Consider the following 19,863-nt stretch of genomic DNA (forward strand, 5'->3'; position numbering starts at 1 on the left):
CTTTGGAGATGTAGACAGACTAATAATAAAGTGTTACTAAAACGTGTGAATGAAACAAGACAACTCCAGGTCTGTTTTTGAGGAGGGAACAGCATTAGAACATGGAATAAAGTCAAAAGAGTCAGTTTCGTATTATACTGTAGCACCTTTTAAACCAATTTCTAAATTCTTCTCACACTGGACTAAACCAGAACTAAACCAGGTCTAACCACGGATCAGAACCTACCTTCAAATCTGGATCTGACAGGATCTTGGACCACTGGAGTTGAACACGTTCACTTATCCTATCATTAATATCGTATCTTGATTTCAACTGAATACATCCCTCTTCATAAAACATTTCATTTTCTTATGTATAAAAATCAAAATGTGATTTCTGTGATTTTGTAAAGTTTTATTTTGACTCGTTTGGGCACATGTGTGTGGGGGGGTTCATATCACTGGATGCTGAAAACGTTGACTTTAGGCCGTCGTGTTCATTCAGAATGTTATTTTTCACATGTTCCACAAGAGCAGACACCTGTAAATATCACAATTATAAAATAAAGCCGATACTATTTTTAAAACTATTCTTTGATTTGATGTTTGTGAAGTTCAGATGGTTCAGGAGTTAAACCCACAACCTCCTCAACCCACAACATCCTGACTGTGAGCTCGCATTACCACAAATCTGACACTTATTTGGCCTGGAGAACTGCTTCATCCTTTTGTTTCCATGGAAATGTTGTTCCCATATAAAGAATTATATAAACAGTCTTTGGTTGTTCCCTAGGCTGTAATGTTCCACAGTACGGCTTAAAACACATCTATGTCCATGGAGAATGTTCTGTGTGTTTTAACTTTCTATTTCCATGGTGACGTGCTAACTTCAGAAAGTTACACACTACCTTTAACTTAATATATTGTTGCAAAATATATCAGGGATATTGTCTATTGCATTTTACTATTTCTTTTTAAAATAATACTACAAAAAAATATTTTAGGAGTTTGTCATGAATCAGAAATATAACAAAGGCAGTGGTGGAATGATGTAAAAGTAGTAAAAGTACTGTACGTTTATATATCTATACTTATTTAAGTATTTTTTATTATTGTGTGAGACCTGCTGAAAAGGATGAGGATTTAACACTTTCAGAATTTGATCAAAAATATACAAATAAAAACTGAAAAAATGACTGATTCAATTGTTTCTGTTGAACAAAATTCAGCTCAAATCTTTACAAAAATCACCACATTTGAAGCTTTATTATAAATCTCAAAATATGCAAGAAATACTTTATTTTGTTTACTCTTTAAGTACATTTTTAAGGAGGTATTTTAATACTTATATTTTTATGTGATACTTTTACTTGAGTATGTTATTCATACTTTTACTTAAGTAACACAGTTATTTCCTCCATCCTGAATACTCCTGAGAGTCCCTGAACGCCCCTTCTCTGTATCTGAGAGTCCCTGACAGTCCGTGAACGCCTCTCCTCTGTGTTTGACTGTTGGCGCTCTCCAGAAATCCGGACTTTTTGCCCGATCTTTAAACGCAGCGTGTGACCCGGGGTGTGCAGCATGGAGAGAAAAGGTACAGTCCAAAAACACAATTTTATCAACCACAGTCTCCTCGTATAGAGCCCGGAAAATGCGCTGTGTTATCGGTAAAAACATCCGGCGGTGTGTTTACATGCAGCGTGTGAGCCGTTAGTGAAAGTCTGACCACGCGCGAGGCTCTCACTGAAGCTAGCACTAGCTCCTCGTTAGCGTCACATTAAAACCACACATTCTCACAAAACTTTTCAGCACCTCACCTGGACAGTCCAGCCGTATGACTTAAGATTATGGTACAAATAAAGCGGATGTGTCCAAAATCTCATGAAAATAAAGATACAAATGGAAAGTGTTGTGATGCTAATGGCACTGGTGTTAGCATGTGAAGAGCTAACAGCCTGCTAGCACGTCTGCTAACCACAAAAACATCAACAACAACTCTATGCTGGAACAGTTTTACATAGCAGCTTATATGTGTTGTGTTTTGTACTTAGAAAAAGATACATTTCAGTAATGCAGTATATTTAAATGCTTCTGTTAAAATATTGTTCTGTTGTCATTTACCCCAGTATTACAGGTGTCTAGATATTAACACAGTTTTTCCTTCTAGTCCTCGCATTACAAGCCAGAAAGAAGAAAACCAAGCCAAGAAAACCCGCTAAAAGGTCTGTGATATTATTATCTTCTGCACATGGCTTGATCTTCTCTGGATTTGTAGATTTATATTGAGTTTATGACCAGCTACAGCCAAATCCTGTTACTTCATATTTATAAATGTAATATTTTTAAGGCTTTCTGTTGTGTATATGGTCTGCTTTAGTCACATTTAGCCCTATGAACTAAAATAAACAAATAAAAAAAATGTTTTACATTTAAAATTAGACAGTGGCTCAGTTGGTAGAGTGTTTATCCAGGTTGGCAGTTCGAATCCCGCTCTCAATATAAAACATCATTGGTTGATGGCGATGGCAGCTCCACAGATGAATGCTGTTGTTTTGTCCTTGTGCAAGACACTTAACCCCCCCTCACCTTCAGTGTCTGTGTACACTGGTGAATGAATGTGTGGGTGAATGTGTGAGTGGTTCGTTAATGTAAAGTGCTTTGAGTCTTGAAGGTGAAAAAGAGCTGTCTGTATAAAATGTGACCCCATCTTCAAATGATCGTCATCGTATCAGTTGAAAATTCCATTATGATGCATCACAAATTTGTAGATTATCCAGGGGAACAAGTTGTTCTACTTTTTATTGACAGAAGTATCAGCTACTTAACTGTGTGGTAAATATTTGGCTAATTGGACTCTATTGATCTGCTGCTGTGTTCTTGTTGTGGTAATGAGATAACCGGATAAATAAAACTGTAGTGTGCGATTACAAACTAAACATTCACCTCAAGTCACTAACCACGATTTTGAAGATAATGAGGTTCAGATCTTAGCTAAAGAAAATAAATGGTTTGAGGGTTAATGAAGCATTTTTTGTTAGGAAAGACGATCCATCTTTGAACAGGAATGAAGGCCTTAAATATAATCAATCTCCTGTTTATAACTCCTCAATCTAAACAAGGAAAAACAGTATTGATAGCCAGTATGCTAATCGTCAGTATGCTAATAAGCAGTATGCTAATAGTCAGTACGCTAATAGTCAGTATGCTAATAGGTGCGAGAACAGCCATTAGGGGCCTGAACAATTATGCAGAATATGACACAGTTCACATTTAGTGTAGCTCATTAGACTGAGCCACCAAATTGAAACTGTAAACAAACAGGTGTGTTAGCTTCAGTGTAGTTAGCGCCTACCTTCAGACAGATATAAGTCAGTGCCCAGCAGTAATCTGACCCGACCTGAAGAAGTGGCCTAGATGAGCAGCCAAACGTCTTTACTTCTACAACATTTTGTCCAGTTACAGATTTGATTTTTACTTTCCAAACTAAACAGTATAAACGATCACATTAAATCGTATAAGATCAAATGGACATAAAAATGTATTTATTTTGTTTGTTTAGCACGGACAGTGTACATTTCTGAGGGCTATTTTTCATCTGCCGTCCCTGGACAGATGGCAAAACATAGTCACCTTAAAAACACAATAATAAGAGTTGTATAGAACACAGCAATTCTGTAGAACAGTTCATGTGACTGCGGAGGAGCTTTGACAGAGGAGGAGCGGGGACAGCAGAGGCTCAGGTAAAGAGGACCACACACATATTTTTGGGGTCAATATTTATCGTTAGTACTTTTTCTTCACGTAAATAAGTTTCAGTATTATCATTTAATGTCTATATTTACTTCAGTGATATATTGAACTTCAGAATGTGTTACCATGACAGGCCTAATGCAGTGTACACAGGCTGTTCTTCCAGTGAGTTGTGTGGTGGCTCTGATACTGAGGAACTTGAATACTTGAGGTTTTTCCAACTTATCTGTTATAATGCTGTTTCCTCATCATAAGATCATTATAAAATTATTGAGGAAAATTATCTGGTTTCAATATCAGTAAAACCCTAATTCATAATACACCGTTGCATTGTTGTGTATGTTATAATGTAAACCCACTCTCAAAGTTTTTACACTATTTCTTCAAGTAGATCGTGTTAAATGATTGATTTTAATGTCATGATGATTTCACTGTAAAGATTTTGATTTGTGATTTGGAGGAGCTGCAGCAGCTGATTCATCAGTTTAAAAACACTCAAATCTGAGACAAACAGGAAGAGAGAGAAAATGTGGCTTATCTGGTCTGTTCCTCTGCAGAGCTGTGACCAGAACAACCTCCTCTATCTCCTCTCATCTGTGTCTCTCATCTCGCGCTCTCTCTCTCTCTCCCTCTCTCCCCCCCATCCTTCTTCCAATCCACCTCCTTTTTTATTTAAAGATTCTCCTGTCTTTCCTTCCTCCATCATTCTCCCTCTCCCAGCTTTCTTTCACTCTCTCTCATATTTGCCTCTCTGTTCCCTTCTCTCTTCTACCTTCCCTCTCTCCCTTTCCCCTTCACATAACCCCCCTCCCTCTCTCCTTCTCTCCCTCTCTCTGTTCACGTTGCTTTGCTCTGAGCTGCAGAGTACACGGTCCTGCTCTCACAGCCTCTTGTCCCTGGTGTCATTGGCTGTATCTGTAGTGGTGTGTTCTGTTTGGGCTGTGTTCTTTTGTATTAAACTCTTGTCGTCTTGAGTCTGTTTGGGTCATGTGGCTTTTGGACTGGATCGACTCCATCAACACTGCTGTGGTCAAACTGGCCTCTGGTCTGACATACAAGTGAGTACAATCCATTTAGAAAGGTCTTTATTTACTTATTTTTTTAGTTGATTATTCGGTTGTGGCGTCTCAGTCGTTATTTTGATTATAATGATTTTTATTTTTTGGTATTTCTCTGTAAAAATCAGATTAAAGTCACGATTCATAAATTTAATCTGTCGTTATATAAATACATTGTTTTCTGGTCATTTTTTCTGCATAAATAGATGTTTTTGCATGAACTCCCCCTGCAGGTGTAGTCTTGTGAGTGCAGTTTGGGTCAGATACAGAGATACAGAATAGTTTTGAGAGATTAAGCCACGCCCCCTTTTTATTTGACGAATCGATCAGCAGCGCTACTACCAGTCTATGTGTCTTATACTTGTTCTGATACAGCTCAACATCATTATAAACATATTCAGGAAAGGTCATTGGGACTTTTTTAGTATCAATACCTGCGATAAATGAGTATCTAGTTTTGATACTAGTTTTAGTATCAATTAGTTTTTTCTTCTTGATTCTCCCATCCATATTTCAAACTTGGTCCAGTATTCCAGGAGTTAAGATACTCGTGGGCTGAACCATTTTAAAATAAGCATAGTTTTTGTGACAAGTGTGGCAAGATTTGCAATGTTTATTTTTTAAGATTCTGTTCAAAGTCACATTTTAAACCAGAAGAATTCACAAAAACACTGTGATCTGAACTGACTGACAGAAAAATCACATTTCAGAACATGTTTGTACGGATCTGAACTACAGGGAGGGCATCTGACACACACAGGGAGGGCATCTGACACATAGGGACATTTCAGAACATGTTTGTACAGGTCTAAACTACAGGGTTAGACCTTTTTATGCAGAATAAAATGGGAGATTTTGTTGTTTGTGGAGGAAATTATAGCAGTAAAAATGTACAGTCTGCAAAATGACTGATGAGAAATAAGGTACATTCATCTAGTTTAAATGCCCCATATTTAAACTCTATTCTCTGATCTGTTTTCTGATGTTTCCTCATCACAACTCCAGGTATGTTTTTGAAGAGGTAACAGCATTAGAACATGGCTTAAAGTTCACAAATGTCCATTTTGTGTAATACTGGACCTTTAAACTTTATATTGTAACGTGTTCTGCTGTAGAGTCTTTGTGCTTGTACCAGTCTGACAGTGGAGTTCTCATCACTGCGTTTATTACATAACCCTCAGCTCTTCTGCACTTCAGCCTCTGCAGCTTTGCGCTTCACTGTTTTTAGGGTGAAATAAATGTCTGATTGAGATTTAGTCCTGTATCAGAACTCGTTTAAATCAACTTTTCACACGTTTTCACCATGTTCTAGTTTCCTTCTCACAATTTACTCACTTGACGTTGTATTTGGAGTGATTCATGTTTAAGTAATCTTTAATCTCTTATTTTATCTACCCGCGTTTAACCTCCACCTGTTTAAAAAGTTCACATTTTAAACAGGTCCAGAAGAACTGATAAACTGATAAGAAAAACAAAAATTCAATGTTAAATTTTGATTCGATTGGGATTAATTTTGCAGCTCTACTGGGTTTAGAGTTGATTTGTTCTGCAGATGTGATAGTCCTGTTTTTGTCCTGTTTTAGTAATATGTAAATATTCCTTGATTAAACTCAATGTGACACGCCCACTGTGACGTACATGCTTCCCCCTCCAGTTTTAATTTCTTAATCGTTGATAGTCGTTGGATCCGGCAGCATCGCATAGCCATTTTGGTACAAATGGAAAAAAAATGTGCTGCTCGCTAGTGCAGCTATTCATAGGGGGCGCTGACAGTGTGCGCCGCTTTGTTGTGATGACGTTTACGGTGACATCATTGGGCACCACAGTTTTCTAACTTGGAAGTCGGTGGATATTGTTTCTTTTATTAAGTGGTTTTAGATGAATATTGTGATTTAAAATGTGTAAATTATAACATAATGATCCACAGAGGTGAAACCATAGAGACACAAGGTCAATAGGGCTAATTTAAAATAATGCACGTATTTGTAATTTGTATTCGAGTTTTCAAAAGTACTCATGCTCGCATCGACAAGGAAGAAAGAATAAAAATATCACATGGAGGATTTCTGCAGAATCAGAGTGCTCTGTTCATGTGACAGAAATGTGCGTTTATTTAAAAACGACACGTGCTCCTTGGATTCACGTGTCACTGAAATAAAACTAATTTGATTTACAGATGGACCGATATATTGGGCCAATATTTGCTCCTTAATAAATGCACTCAAAGCTTTATTTGAAGACTGCAAAGAGATAGCGGCACATGACTACACAGCTCTCCTTTAGGGCTATGCCAATAACACAGCTGTGGGTGAGTTTGTGGTAAGTTTAAACGACAGAATATGGGCAAAATAATCAAAATTGCCTCAGAAATATCAACAGATCTTGTCATCATCACTCGATCTGGATTGAAAATGATCAGCTTTGGCCATGAAAATCCCCATCGATCGATCTCTAATCTGATTTCACACAAATGTTTGGTTTTGGCTCGAGATGTAACAGAGGCACTACGGTAGTCACCAGTCTGATGTAAAAATGGTATAAACAGAGATCAGTGTATTTCCCGGTCAGACTTGTATGGATGGGGTCATGTGGTAATGTGCGCTCTTGTACTTGACAGACGTGAGCAGCCTGCGTAGTTTAATTAATGGAGTTTTGAAATGAGTCAGACCACATTTCCCAGAAGACTTTGTGCTGAGACTGAAGCTGTAACCTGATTAAGCCCTGCTCCTGTTTGTTGTGAACCCGTCTCCAGTGTGGGTTTGTGTATTAAACATCACAGGGGTCTCTGACAATGGAATACACGGCTCACGATGTGATATTCTGACGATTCACGATGTACGCCATGCTCAATATGTCACTGTTTTTAAAGAGGGAGTGTTATTTGAGCTTTCTCTCGTGTTATAATACCGTTTCTTCATCAAAAATCTCTCCCAGGCCCTATTCAATTTAATACCCCATAGAAGTAAAAAAAAAAAAAAAAAATACTTTTTAAGAACAATGACTTCAAAATAAACCAAACAGTGGAAGGAAGTCTTGTGTTTAGTCCTTGGTTTAAGTTTTGGGTCCTGGATTTTATCTTGGTTTTGCCCTTTGATTTTGGTCCTGGGTTTTTATTCTGCACAATTTGGGAAAGAATATCTAACTGCGATGGTGATCACATATGCTTTTCATGTTTTAATTAAAGGATTGTGTTCACAGTTCACATTTTAAACACATCCAGAAGAACTGAAAAGAAATTCAATTATCTAATCGTGCGTCCCAAGAAATAATGGTACTTTGCAGCCTTTTGAGATTTGATCATTTCACCCATTTAAATTTTTTGATTGAGGTTAAGATTTACTGGGTTTAGAATTGATTTTTTTTCTGCCGATTATAGTCCTGTTTTAGTCCGGGTTTAGTCATGTTTTAGTCATATTTTGGACCTGCTTTGGTGCCGTTTTAATCTAGGTTTAGTCCAGGTTTAGTCAAGGTTTAGTCCTTGTCTATTTCGTTACAGAAGGAGAAAATATGACTAAATTGATTTGGCCAAATGTAAATATTGGCTGACTTGGCTGATCTCACATTAAAAATCCATATTACTCTATTCTCTGATGTCTGTTCTAAGGTTTCTTCATCAGAAACAGATATTATGATGATATCAATGATGATATCAATATCATTATGACTGTAGCTCGCCGTTTGCAGAGGAAATTATGCCACTTAAAGGGCCCATATTACACTATTCTCTGATCTGTTCTAATGTTTTCTCATCACAAACAGACCTGGAGTTGTGTTTTGTTTCATTCACACATGTTTAACACACAAACCTGCATATTTAGGCTGAGTTCTTCGCACAAACTGAAAACACTCTGTTCCACCTTGTGATGTCATCATGTGATAATACAGGAAGTGCTCCACTGTGTTTTTAAACTCCATACACCTTCACTAGAATCATTTGGATAATTTCAGACCTGTAATTACCGAATCTCTACTGAACTAAAGGTGAAAAGGAGCTGTGAACTTGAAAACTACTATGTAGATAGACTAATAATAAAGTGTTACTTAAACATGTGTGAATGAAACAAAACACAACTCCAGGTCTGTTTTTGACATGGATTAAAGGTCACAGAGTCCATTTTGTGTATTATTGGACCTTTAAACTCGCCCAAATGCTCTAAACATAGATTTTGTTGAAGTGTTCCTCATTTTTGGCCCAGTGCGGGTAAAACATTGGCTCTTCTGCTTATTCTGCTGCTGCTGTCGTCCCTCACCTGCAATGCAGTGCTGCTCCGGCTGTGGCCAATCGCAACGCAGCTCTCCGGGAAAGGGGGCGGGACCTGGAGCTGTCAACAGCCAAGGAGACTCGACGGTCAGATGCAGAACAAGCAAGTGAGAGCGAGGGAGAGGGAGAGAAGGAGAGAGGGGGATAGAGCCTTAGCTAAACGTGTTGGAAAAGTCTACGCTAGTGCCACAGTCTGATTCCACTGATCTGATTCTGCACAGTTGTGTTTTTGAGATTAACTTTTCCCTTTGAGGCAGGAGGTCTTTCATATTCTCCATGGATTAAGATTTTTTGAACCCTGCGCAGGGTTTACTGTGCCACTTCTGTCCATGGGAATTCGAGCTTCCTGCAGGTGAGCGCAGCTTGCATTACACTCATGTTTTTGCTATCAACTTTTCATTTTAGACTACTGGATCAGAAAATCTTGTATATTTCATGTGAAAGTTTTGTCTTTTTGTTTCATACTGTGCCACTTGTGTCCAGAGGAATTCAATCTTCCTGCAGGTGAGCACAGTTGAAATATCGGGATATTTTTTGTAATAGTTTTCATTTTTATCTTTTGGAGCTCATGTGCTAAAATTCCAAACTGGATTTCAGCACTAAAGAAAAATAGACTTGAAACTCGATACAGATTTTGATGATTTTAAAAGCTCTTCTTTTTAAACAATATTGTAATCTTCAACACAAAATAATAATGTATTTGTTTGTTATACCATGTGATCTTACCCTGGTCCAGATGAAACGCAAACAAAATTTTTCCAGTTATGTGATTTTTTTATTTTTTTTTATTATTATTATTGTCATTATTATTTTAGTATTGATACTTGTTCAAACGAGTGTCTATTTTCGAGACTAGTTTTAGCATCCATTATTGTCTGATTTTTGATACTTTTGACAGCCCTAATTGTCCAGAACATTCCGTATTGATTGCATAGAACCTTTTAGTTTACACCGAGACGCTTCTGTCCGTAAGTCAAATGAATAAATATGTTTTGTTAGCAGAATAATACATATTTGTGCATATGGAAATCACAGTTGTGTTGTTTTTACTGTGAGGGACCTGTCTGATGGTCATGGCAGTTTGGGACCGGGCAAAATATCAATGGGATTTGCCATTTAAAATTTTGTGTCAAGGCATTCGGGTAGAAATGATTTAAATGAAAACCGAAAATGACCAGCTGAATTTGAGCATATCAGAGGACATATATTTGTGTTAACTTGGAAAGAAGGTAAACCAACCTCCAAAGTAATAAGAACATGGCCCTATAACAGATTTAAGTGACTATTTTTAAAACTAGACCAGGACTAAACATAGGTCGACTCTTAGAACTGGACCCATAGACAAACCAAGCCTGGGATTTGAACCATTTCATTTCAGTTATTTTTATTTTATAGAAATGTGCAAGATTATTATTACATTCATAAAAATACATGGATTTTGAAATTAGCATTTTAATGCAAGAAAATGTAATGTAAGATTTTTGTGACGAGTATTCTGATCAGATTTGCAATTTATGTTAATTTAATATTGAGGATTCTGTTCAAAGTTCATATTTTAAACAAGATGAACAGACAAAAAGACCTGATCTGTACAAACATGATCTGAAACATGATTTTTGTATTAGTTTGTCAGTGCAGATTTCAAACTATAGGTTTAGCAGTTTTCATGCAGAATAAGACCTTGTGGAGACACGGGGAGGGCATCTGACACATAGTGAGGGCATTTCAGAACATGTTTGTAGAGGTCTAAACTACAGGGTTAGCAACTTTCACACAGAATAAGACCCCATGGAGACACAGGGAGGGCATCTGATGTCTGTAGCCTCCTCTCGTCCTCAACCTCCCCTCGTCTGCAGCCTCCCCTCATCCTCGGCCTCCCCTCGTCCTCAACCTCCCTTCGTCTGCCACCCCGTCCTCAGCCTCCCCTCGTCCACAGCTTCACCTCGTCCGCAGCCTCCCCCCAGCCTTCCTCCCTCCGCAGCCTTCCCTTATCTGCAGCTTTTAAGGTGAAATTAATCTGTTGTTCTTATTAAAGAGACCTATAATTCCTTATGTCTGATTCCCAGAGTTTACGATCAGTCTGTATCTCTATATTCAAGCCGTGTTCTCCAGATCAATATGTAGCTGTAATACCATTATGGTTTACAGCCAGTGCAGTGTCCTCATGCAGTGTCCTCGTCTACTGCAGGAGCACACAGGGTCAGCTGATGTAGACAGCAACGGCACGTTCAAAACACGCTCTAAACACGCTCAAAACACGCTCAAAACATGCTCAAAACAGGCTTAGAACACGCTCAAAATAAGCCAGGGTTAGTCCTTTACATTAATGTTTTTGTAACATGTTTGTGGTGTCTGGTATTTTATTTATCTGGCATCATGATCTTTGTGGCTTGGGCTGTGCAATGAAGCCATTTTGTTGTGTTTTTAATGGAGAGTTTTTCAGCCAATCATCTGTCAGTAAAAACATGTGGTTTGGAGACTTTGTTTCTCTACCGTCCATTTTATGTTTTAACCTGAGGTAACCTGAGTTTTTTAGCGTACAATATTAGCCATGATTGTCTTTATATTTGTACAGTTTACGCTAATAATCCTCTGTAATAATGCCCTGGATTTATATAGTGCCTTTCATGACACACAAAGCACTTTACATTTGGTGGTGAGATTCTATTGTAGCCACAGCTGCCCTGGGACACACTGACTGAAGCAAGGCTGCTAACCTGGACCATGAGCTTCTCCCACCTCTATCCACACTGCCTAGTATGAATGTGGTATGTGAGTGTAAAATGTCTTGCCTAAGGACACAGTAACAGTTTTTGCCACTGGCGCCTCACTCTGATATCTACAGTAGTAGACCCAGAGTCTCCCGTTATTGCCATGTGTCCAAATTCCAACCAATCAAAGAAAAGCACATGGCGAAATCTGGTCTAAACATGGAATAACCCCATTACAACCCAGGTCCAAGCAAAGAAGTCTAAACCAGGCTTGTTCCAATACTATTTTTCCCTTTAGAAAAACACTGAGTGGAATAAGATCGATGAACCGTTTGAGTACTATCATGGTTTGCCAGTACTGAGAGCTGATGGCTTGTCATAACAAATTCTGAAGTTTGATATATCGCTGAAGTAAAATGCTAAACGATAATATTGAAACTCATTTATGCCACTGACACAAAACCTTAAGATCAGATTTAATCTACAATATTGTTAAACTTCATGAGCTGGAATCAATAAACAGCAGAATGAAACACTTTAGTCATTAGTTTGGGTTTGTAATGAGTCAGACAAGTTATTAATTCAAACTTTTACAGCTTAAATCTGATCATATTGACAAATAATTATCAAAAATTACCCGTTTCAGCTTCATACACTGAAGGATAAGTCAGTATAGTGATTAGTAGAGTGAAAAAGTGACTTATTAAAGCTTTTCTCAGTTACAGTGTTGGTATAGAAACAGCTCTCATCTAAACCAGGTCAAACACAGGGCTGAAACACAAAACAAGAACTCTAAAATCCTCTTAAAATCTAAAATAAATGTAGTTATTTTGAAGTGCGAGCCTTTAATGTAATCAGACACGTGCAATATGCAAGGGACTGACTTCACATCACTTCAACCTGTAGCGTTCAGTGTTTTGTGAAGATTCTTGTTGTAGCTGGAGCCGCCTGATCCGTTCAACAGCTGTTTAACGTGAGGCCAGACGTTACACTGTTTTTGCTGACACACTTTCACACTGAGATGCCAAAACAATTATAAACCAATTAGCTCGGCACGCTACTGAACACGCTAGCAGAGCATTTTCTGAACCGCAACAAGCCCTGGTATGCTCATACAAAAACTCTATTAGCTAGTTTTTATCAACATTCCCTGGGATGTGATGCTAATTAGAGGCACTGCTCTGTCTGAAGCTCTCTCACTCAAGTTAGACTTCAATCTGAGTTTTGATTTGACACAATCTGATCGTAAAGAACTGACTTATCTGAACTCCAACAGGTGAGCTGATTTGTGCTGTTAAACACGTCCCTCTCTTGATTGATCTTGAATCTAAACTAGAATTTGATTAACTTCACGGCCCCAGTGTCAGCTCTGGTTTTGATCCTGAGGTGAATTCTTTTTTGCAGTTTTAAAAAAGTAATCCATAAAGGTGCTCTGTGTAACTTTTTTAGTGGAGGGTCTGTCACCTGCTTGTCTCCATGGAGATGTTATTGCTTTGGCTGTAATGTACCACAGTATTTACAGGTTACAGTAAGAAGCCTGTTTTTCAAGATGTATATAAGCTATAAGCACATTCCAGGCAATGCAATAACACCTCTATGGAAACAAGCAGGTGGTAGAAAAGTTACACAGTGCACCTTTAACATTTAAGTGAAGCCTGCAACATGAACTGGTCAAGAATCACATTTCAGAGTCTGTTTGTAGAGGTCTAAGCTGCAGACCGAGCAGTTTTAAGACTCAACTTTTTGCTGTCTGGGTAAGATAAAGTTTGCAGTGATGATTTAGCTAACAACTATCATGCTAACGTGCGCTTCCTGATTTTCTGATATTTCTAATTGGATGCAGACAGCACGCAGCGGACATATTATGTGTCTTACACTTGTTCAGATGGAGCTCAACATTATTATAAGATATTCAGGAAAGGTTCATTTCTGTCCTGTCACTGGGATGTTTTTAGTATCGATACCTGTGAAAAATGAGTATAGTTTCAATACTAGTTTTAATATCGATTACAATCTGATTTTCGATACTTTGACAGCCCAGTACAGGCTTTTTAAAGGAGACGTGAACATTCTTAACCCACAGGTCAGATACTTAAGTGCTAATACCATGGACGACCACATCATTACATCATCTCTCTGGTCGTTTACGTAAACGCTGCTCCGGCTCGTCACTCAGAACACCACTCGACCATCTAGATCCATATAACCACATTAGACATTCAATAGTGGGATTACACTTTAATACTCTTAGCTCTTACTGCTGCATATTCATAGGTTTAATTACAGAGAGATATATCAGGCCGATATTTGTTCTGTTTAATTTATGAGGTATCGGCCTTATAACTCCAGTACAGGTTGATATTTAATCTTGAGCAACCAGCTGCCTAAAGATACACATAAAGCTTTAGTTCAGTGAGGTTCATCCAGTCTTCTGTTAATTTATTTGAAACCATAACTTGTATATATAAATGGGCATAGCTAACCCGCTAGCCGCCGCGGCCCAAAGAGGAAGCGGAGCTGTCTGTCACCATCTACAGGCCGACGTCTTCAGTACAGTTTCCCAGGTGTGTGAGACTAAAAAGGCCCCCTCCTCCTGGTTTAAAGTCCTGTGTGCATGTTTCCGTATTTCCATTGCCTCCTTATAGCAGCTGTCCAATTTTTTCCGTCCCACTCCATAATGTGTTCTCTCTTTTGCAGTGGTCAGAAATGTCTGATTTGAGTCGCTCTGGTTCTGCTTTTGTGCAAAAAAACAGCTGTCAGTTTAAACCAGCTGAACAATCACGCCACAGTAAGATCACTCTGAGGCTCTAGTGAGTAGTCCAAACTGTCAGGGATAAAAACAAACTAAACCTTTGTCTGGAAGATTAATCTATAAAAATATATAAACAAAAAATATGTTACTTGAACACTTAAAATTATCAAAATTGTCCTGATATCGGCTCAGAAATATTGGCAGAGTTCATCAGCTCTGTTTCTCTGGATTCTAAACAGTTGGTATCGTCAGTCTCTAGTTGCAATTAATTTTCCAGTTATCCTTTATAAGGGTAGTGTAACAAAATCCTGTTGTTTTTTTTAACTGATTACAAATCCCTTATAGTTAGTTCTATATGTTTATGAGAATCCTACAAGCGTTTGGTATAATTGCCGTTCCCAGTTTTTGTTCAGCCGTTTTTGTCATATTAATGGCGTTCTCTCATGGCTTCAGTTCTTTATTGTGAGGTATTTGTGGCTTCAGTGGGAGGTTTGAGAAGTGACTCACTCCTCCTCCACCTGTGAGGATGTGATTTAGAGACTGGGACAGGGACGTGTTACCTCCTCAAACAGGAGGTTTGAGGAGGTTTCCTTTTTCTGTTGAATGATCACATCAAATGAAAACAAATCTGAGTTGTACATATCAGAGGCGGGATGTCTCAATAGTAGAAGAAGGTAATAATGATAATAATAATAACTGGGCAGTCACAACCATAGACTGTATATATAAATGGACATTGCTAACCCGCTAGCCTCCGCACTCCAAACAGGAAGTGATCATGGGTGCACTTCCGGCTCCATTGACTCTAGGTCCAATAAAATTTCTGTGTAAAAACTGTGTCCCCTCTCTCTGTAACTGCTGCTGTCAGACTCGTCATTTTGATCCTAAATGTTCGTATTAACCCGCTCTACATCCTGGGTTTTTTATTTCACTATTGTGTCTTTAAATCAAGATATGAACATTAATAACAGACAAATCAGGCGTCTTCTTTCCCAGAGGTCGCTCCTGCTAGAGTTAGTAACGCTGTCAATCAAAGCTTTTGCTAAGCACTTGCTCCCTGCTAAACCAGTGGTGTGGGCAGGAAGGGGTGTTGCCTTCAACAGCCTCGCTCTGGATTGACTGTTTGGTTGCTATGATACTTGCGGTAAGTTTTTTAGTTAAATGTGACCGTGGGACTTATTTTAATGTTTGATCATTTTTTATCCATTCTGATGATTACCCATAATGTAAATCTGCAGGTGGAGCTTCAGATCTGGATGAAAAGAATATCCTGAGAACAAAAATAAATGTTTTGTGAGTTTACAGTTTGTTTATCTGTGATCGTTTCTGTGTTCCTCAGACCAGAGCCTCCCGGGCGCGGCGGCGGTGGAGGAGGAGGAAGTGGAGGAGGAGGATCTCAGGGACAGGCTGACTCCCCTCTGCCCGAACAGGACGAGGAAATCCTGGGATCAGACGACGAGGAGCAGGAGGACCCCAACGACTACTGCAGAGGTACTCGGCTCTTACAGGCGCTGCGCCTGATTTTTACTGTTTTTAAAAAGTCAAAACAGAACGAGTTAATTTTAAACAGTTTGCAGGTGTCCAAAGTTATTCCTCACTTACCTTATGCATTCATAGGGTCCTTTTCATGACTTTCACAGACCAGTGTGGAGTTTTCCCAGTAAAGTTAACAACAACTATTATGTTAATGTGCACTTCTCGATTATTAGACTATAAAGAGCTCAAGAGCTGCTTATACATTAGATCTGTTTTGGGGAAAGGCCAATGTTTCTCAAACATGGGACATATTTTTGGCCTGGATTTTTACAGGACTTTTAATAATAATGCTATATGCAACATTTTGGACTTTTTTCCCATTTAAAAGATACATTATTTAGGTTGAATTAAATTGTACATTTCTATGGCAACAGACCCATTTTATATTTATCATTCTGAAACTAGTGATTACTCGATATTACTGCAGCCACATCTGCCCTGGGGCTGACTGACACCACACTGGCTGCATCTGCTGTACCGGTTTCACCCACCACCACAAAACATAAACTCTCACACTACATACTCACATATGTGGCATATGCAAATATGTTACCACAAATAAATAATTTAAAAAAACACAAGAAACTAGCAGGAGTCTTCAGCACAGAAGTCGACAATGTGTATGTCACAATATGAACATTTTAATATTAAGGAAACTGCTCGATGCTCAGTGTGATCCCATGTGTCCTGTACTGTTTCTGTTACAGATTCAAATCCATCTATAGCTACTACAACTGTTACGGCCCTGTTACTATAACTATAACTAGGAAAATTTGACGTCTTTGGGATTTTTCAGTAGTGATGCTTCAAATGAGCAAATAGTAAACTCAGAACAATCTTCCTGAAGATGTGAGACAGGCCTTTACTTTGACAATGTTTAAATCCAGGCTCAAAACAGTTCTGTTTAGATGTTCATACGACTGAAAGGTTTTTATTCTGCACTCTTCTGTTTTATTGTTAATTTTATGATGTTTATTTGTCATTAGTTATGTTTTGATTTGTTTGATTTTAATGTCTTAATTTCTTATTCTGTAAAGCCCTTTGAATTACCTTGTGTACTAATTGTGTTATACAAATAAACTTGCCTTGCCTTGCCTAGTTGAAGTATAAATAGTTTCATTGGTAGTTTTGGTAATAGTTAATATTCTGTATATATTCGGAATGTGTTTTTACCTGAAGCCAGCTGTTTTTCCTTTTAATAATTGTGTTTTGTTTTATCACCAGGGGGATATCACAATGTGAAGATCGGGGACTTGTACAATCAGAAATATCACGTGATCCGCAAATTGGGATGGGGCCATTTCTCCACAGTGTGGTTGGCCTGGGACATTCAGTGAGTAACACCAGCTGTACTTTTAATCTCATTATTATAGTTAAAAGGGGCGTTATATTTCTATGGGGGTATTACACTACTATGGGGGTATTACAGTACTATGGGGCATTAATTGTTAACATATTTGAAAATTGTCATGTTATCATTTATTTTAAAAAGTGCATATTTCACCAAACATTTTCAAACTTTTTTATTAGTTTTGTTTTGCCGGCCTTAGTCTCCTCTCCCTTTGCTCCTCGTGCGCTCAGACTCATACTGCTAACTGTAAGGAGGGTTCAGATAGTCTGGGAGAGATCACTAGATTACTCAAACATGCATGGATGACATCTACAACCTCTGGAGGCATGTTTTTGATGAGGAAACAGGGTTATAACATGGGAGAAAGATTTTTTAAAAAGGCAGATTTTCCTTAATACCCCCTCTTTAAAGTATGTTACATTTTGCATTTGTTAAAAATGATATATATATATAGCATTTTTTTTTTTTTTTTTAAGAGAGAAACGTTTTGTGGCGATGAAGGTGGTGAAAAGTGCAGAGCATTACACAGAAACAGCCATGGACGAAATCAAGCTGCTAAAAACAGTAAGTCACAAATGTCATAATCACATCATCCCATTGTGAGAAACATGAATGTGCTCTTACCTCATGTTGTTTCCTCATCACAAACAGACCTGGAGTTTTGTTTGGTTTCATTCACACATGTTAGAATGCTCTGTTCCCCCTTGTGATGTCATCATGTGGTAAAACAGGAAGTGCTCCACTGTGTTTTTAAACTCCATACACCTTTACTAGAATCATTTAGATCTCTACTGAACTAAAAGTAAAAGGAGCTGTGAACTTGAAAAATACCACTTCATGACATCACAAGGTGGAACAGAGCATTTTGAGTTTGGGAGGTGTACACAGACTAATTGTAAAGTGTTACTCAAACATGTGTGAATGAAACAAAACACCACTCCAGGTCTGTTTTTGAGGAGGAACAGCATTATCATTCACAACTGCATCCAGTTACAAACATCCATAAATCAGCTTTACTTCTGTTACAATTGAAATCACATCCACTGCATATGACCAGAGACATTCCAAGAACAGAAATGTCCCAAGTGGAGGCTGGTCCCTGAACACAGCACTCTGTAGGGTACTTGTGCATAATCAGTGTAGTTCTGGTTTAGTCTTGGTTTACATCTGGTTAAAGGGCTGGTACTGGATCTTTTCCCCCATGTATTTGAGCACATTTTTCTTGGCCCAGTACAGATATATTGTAAAAGCAGCTCTTGAGGTCAAAATAAGTCCACTGTTTACTGTCTGTAAACAGGTGCAGCCTCATCTGCTCTTATGGATTTGCTCATATTTTGATTTTATTTTCAGGTGAGAAACACAGATCCCAGTGACCCAAACAGAGAACGAGTCGTGCAGCTTCTCGACGACTTCAAGATTTCTGGTGTAAATGGAACTCGTATCCTTCATATGCAGTTTGGGCTTTATTTTACATATATTTATTCATATATTATAATGATCTTTGCAAAGTCTCTCAAACGATTTCTATTACTTTGACCTAAACAAGAGAGCGGTGACTCCTCTTCATTGCCACACGCTCTCTTCGCCGCAAGATGAGCTGTAGACCTCTCCATTAAAATGCATTTGCCTTAGTTTAGATCGCTGTCTATCGATCTTTGGATTTTTGGCACAGACCTTTTATCACTTTATGTCCCAGATCAGTGAGGTCAGAAAACCAGCAGTTTACCTCTGTGCATTAGAGCTGCTCCCTCTAAAATCTGCTCTTAACTCTTTTCTTTACTTTGGCTTTTAACACAATTGGAGTATATTTTTATATATGTACTTATCTTTATAATGTTCTGTTCTGTTTTTTGACCTGTTCTTGAGCCTGTGAAGCACTTTGCGCAGCTGCTGTAAATGTGCTCTAGAAACACAAATGTAGTTAAATGAGTTTGTACAGCCCCATGTTCCTTGCAGGCTCTAGTTCTTGTGGTACCTATTGAGGGGCCCTTGTGTCGTTGACCCTTCGTCTTCTTGACCCTTCGTGCTCCTTGACCCGTGTTCTTCAGACGTCTGCATGGTGTTTGAGGTGCTGGGATATCATTTACTCAAATGGATCATCAAATCCAACTATCAGGGCCTCCCTCTGCCCTGTGTCAAGAGCATCATCAAACAGGTCAGATTTAAGTCTGCTGAGTGTCTGACCCTCTCTTCTGTGACCTCTGACCCTCTAACCCTCTTTTTTGTGACCTCTGACCCTCTGACTCTCTCCTCTGACCATCTGACCCTCTCCTTTGTTAACTCTGCTCCTCTCTTCTGTTCCTCTCTTCTCCTCCTCTCCTCTGATCCTCGCTTCCTTTCCTCTGCTCCTCTCCTCTGCCTCCTCTCCTCCTTTCCTCTGCTCTTCTCCTCTCCTGTGCTCCTCTCTTCTGTACCTCTCTTCTCCTCCTCTCCTCTGATCCTCTTCCTTTCCTCTGCTCCTCTCC

General features: G+C 38.6%; 1 protein-coding gene across 3 annotated transcripts in view; it reads left to right on the forward strand.

Moving 5' to 3' along the window:
* The first annotated feature begins 1,468 nt into the window (after positions 1-1,468).
* The window catches only part of srpk1b (SRSF protein kinase 1b), a 33,923-nt gene continuing 15,528 nt past the window's right edge, over positions 1,469-19,863 (forward strand). The window contains exons 1-7 of one of the 3 annotated variants that reach the window (XM_055222077.1): positions 1,469-1,573; positions 2,147-2,201; positions 15,851-16,002; positions 17,272-17,380; positions 17,875-17,962; positions 18,749-18,836; positions 19,447-19,553. In XM_055222077.1, coding sequence (XP_055078052.1) covers positions 1,561-1,573; positions 2,147-2,201; positions 15,851-16,002; positions 17,272-17,380; positions 17,875-17,962; positions 18,749-18,836; positions 19,447-19,553 — 612 coding nt within the window. In that variant the 5' untranslated portion in view covers positions 1,469-1,560. Of the gene's footprint in view, positions 1,574-2,146; positions 2,202-9,144; positions 9,401-15,850; positions 16,003-17,271; positions 17,381-17,874; positions 17,963-18,748; positions 18,837-19,446; positions 19,554-19,863 lie in introns of those variants that run through there. The other 2 variants (XM_033967019.2, XM_055222078.1) reach the window with 2 other exon arrangements.

This window comes from Periophthalmus magnuspinnatus, chromosome 5, assembly GCF_009829125.3.
Source record: "Periophthalmus magnuspinnatus isolate fPerMag1 chromosome 5, fPerMag1.2.pri, whole genome shotgun sequence".
In the NCBI taxonomy this organism is placed as follows: Eukaryota; Metazoa; Chordata; class Actinopteri; order Gobiiformes; family Gobiidae; genus Periophthalmus; species Periophthalmus magnuspinnatus.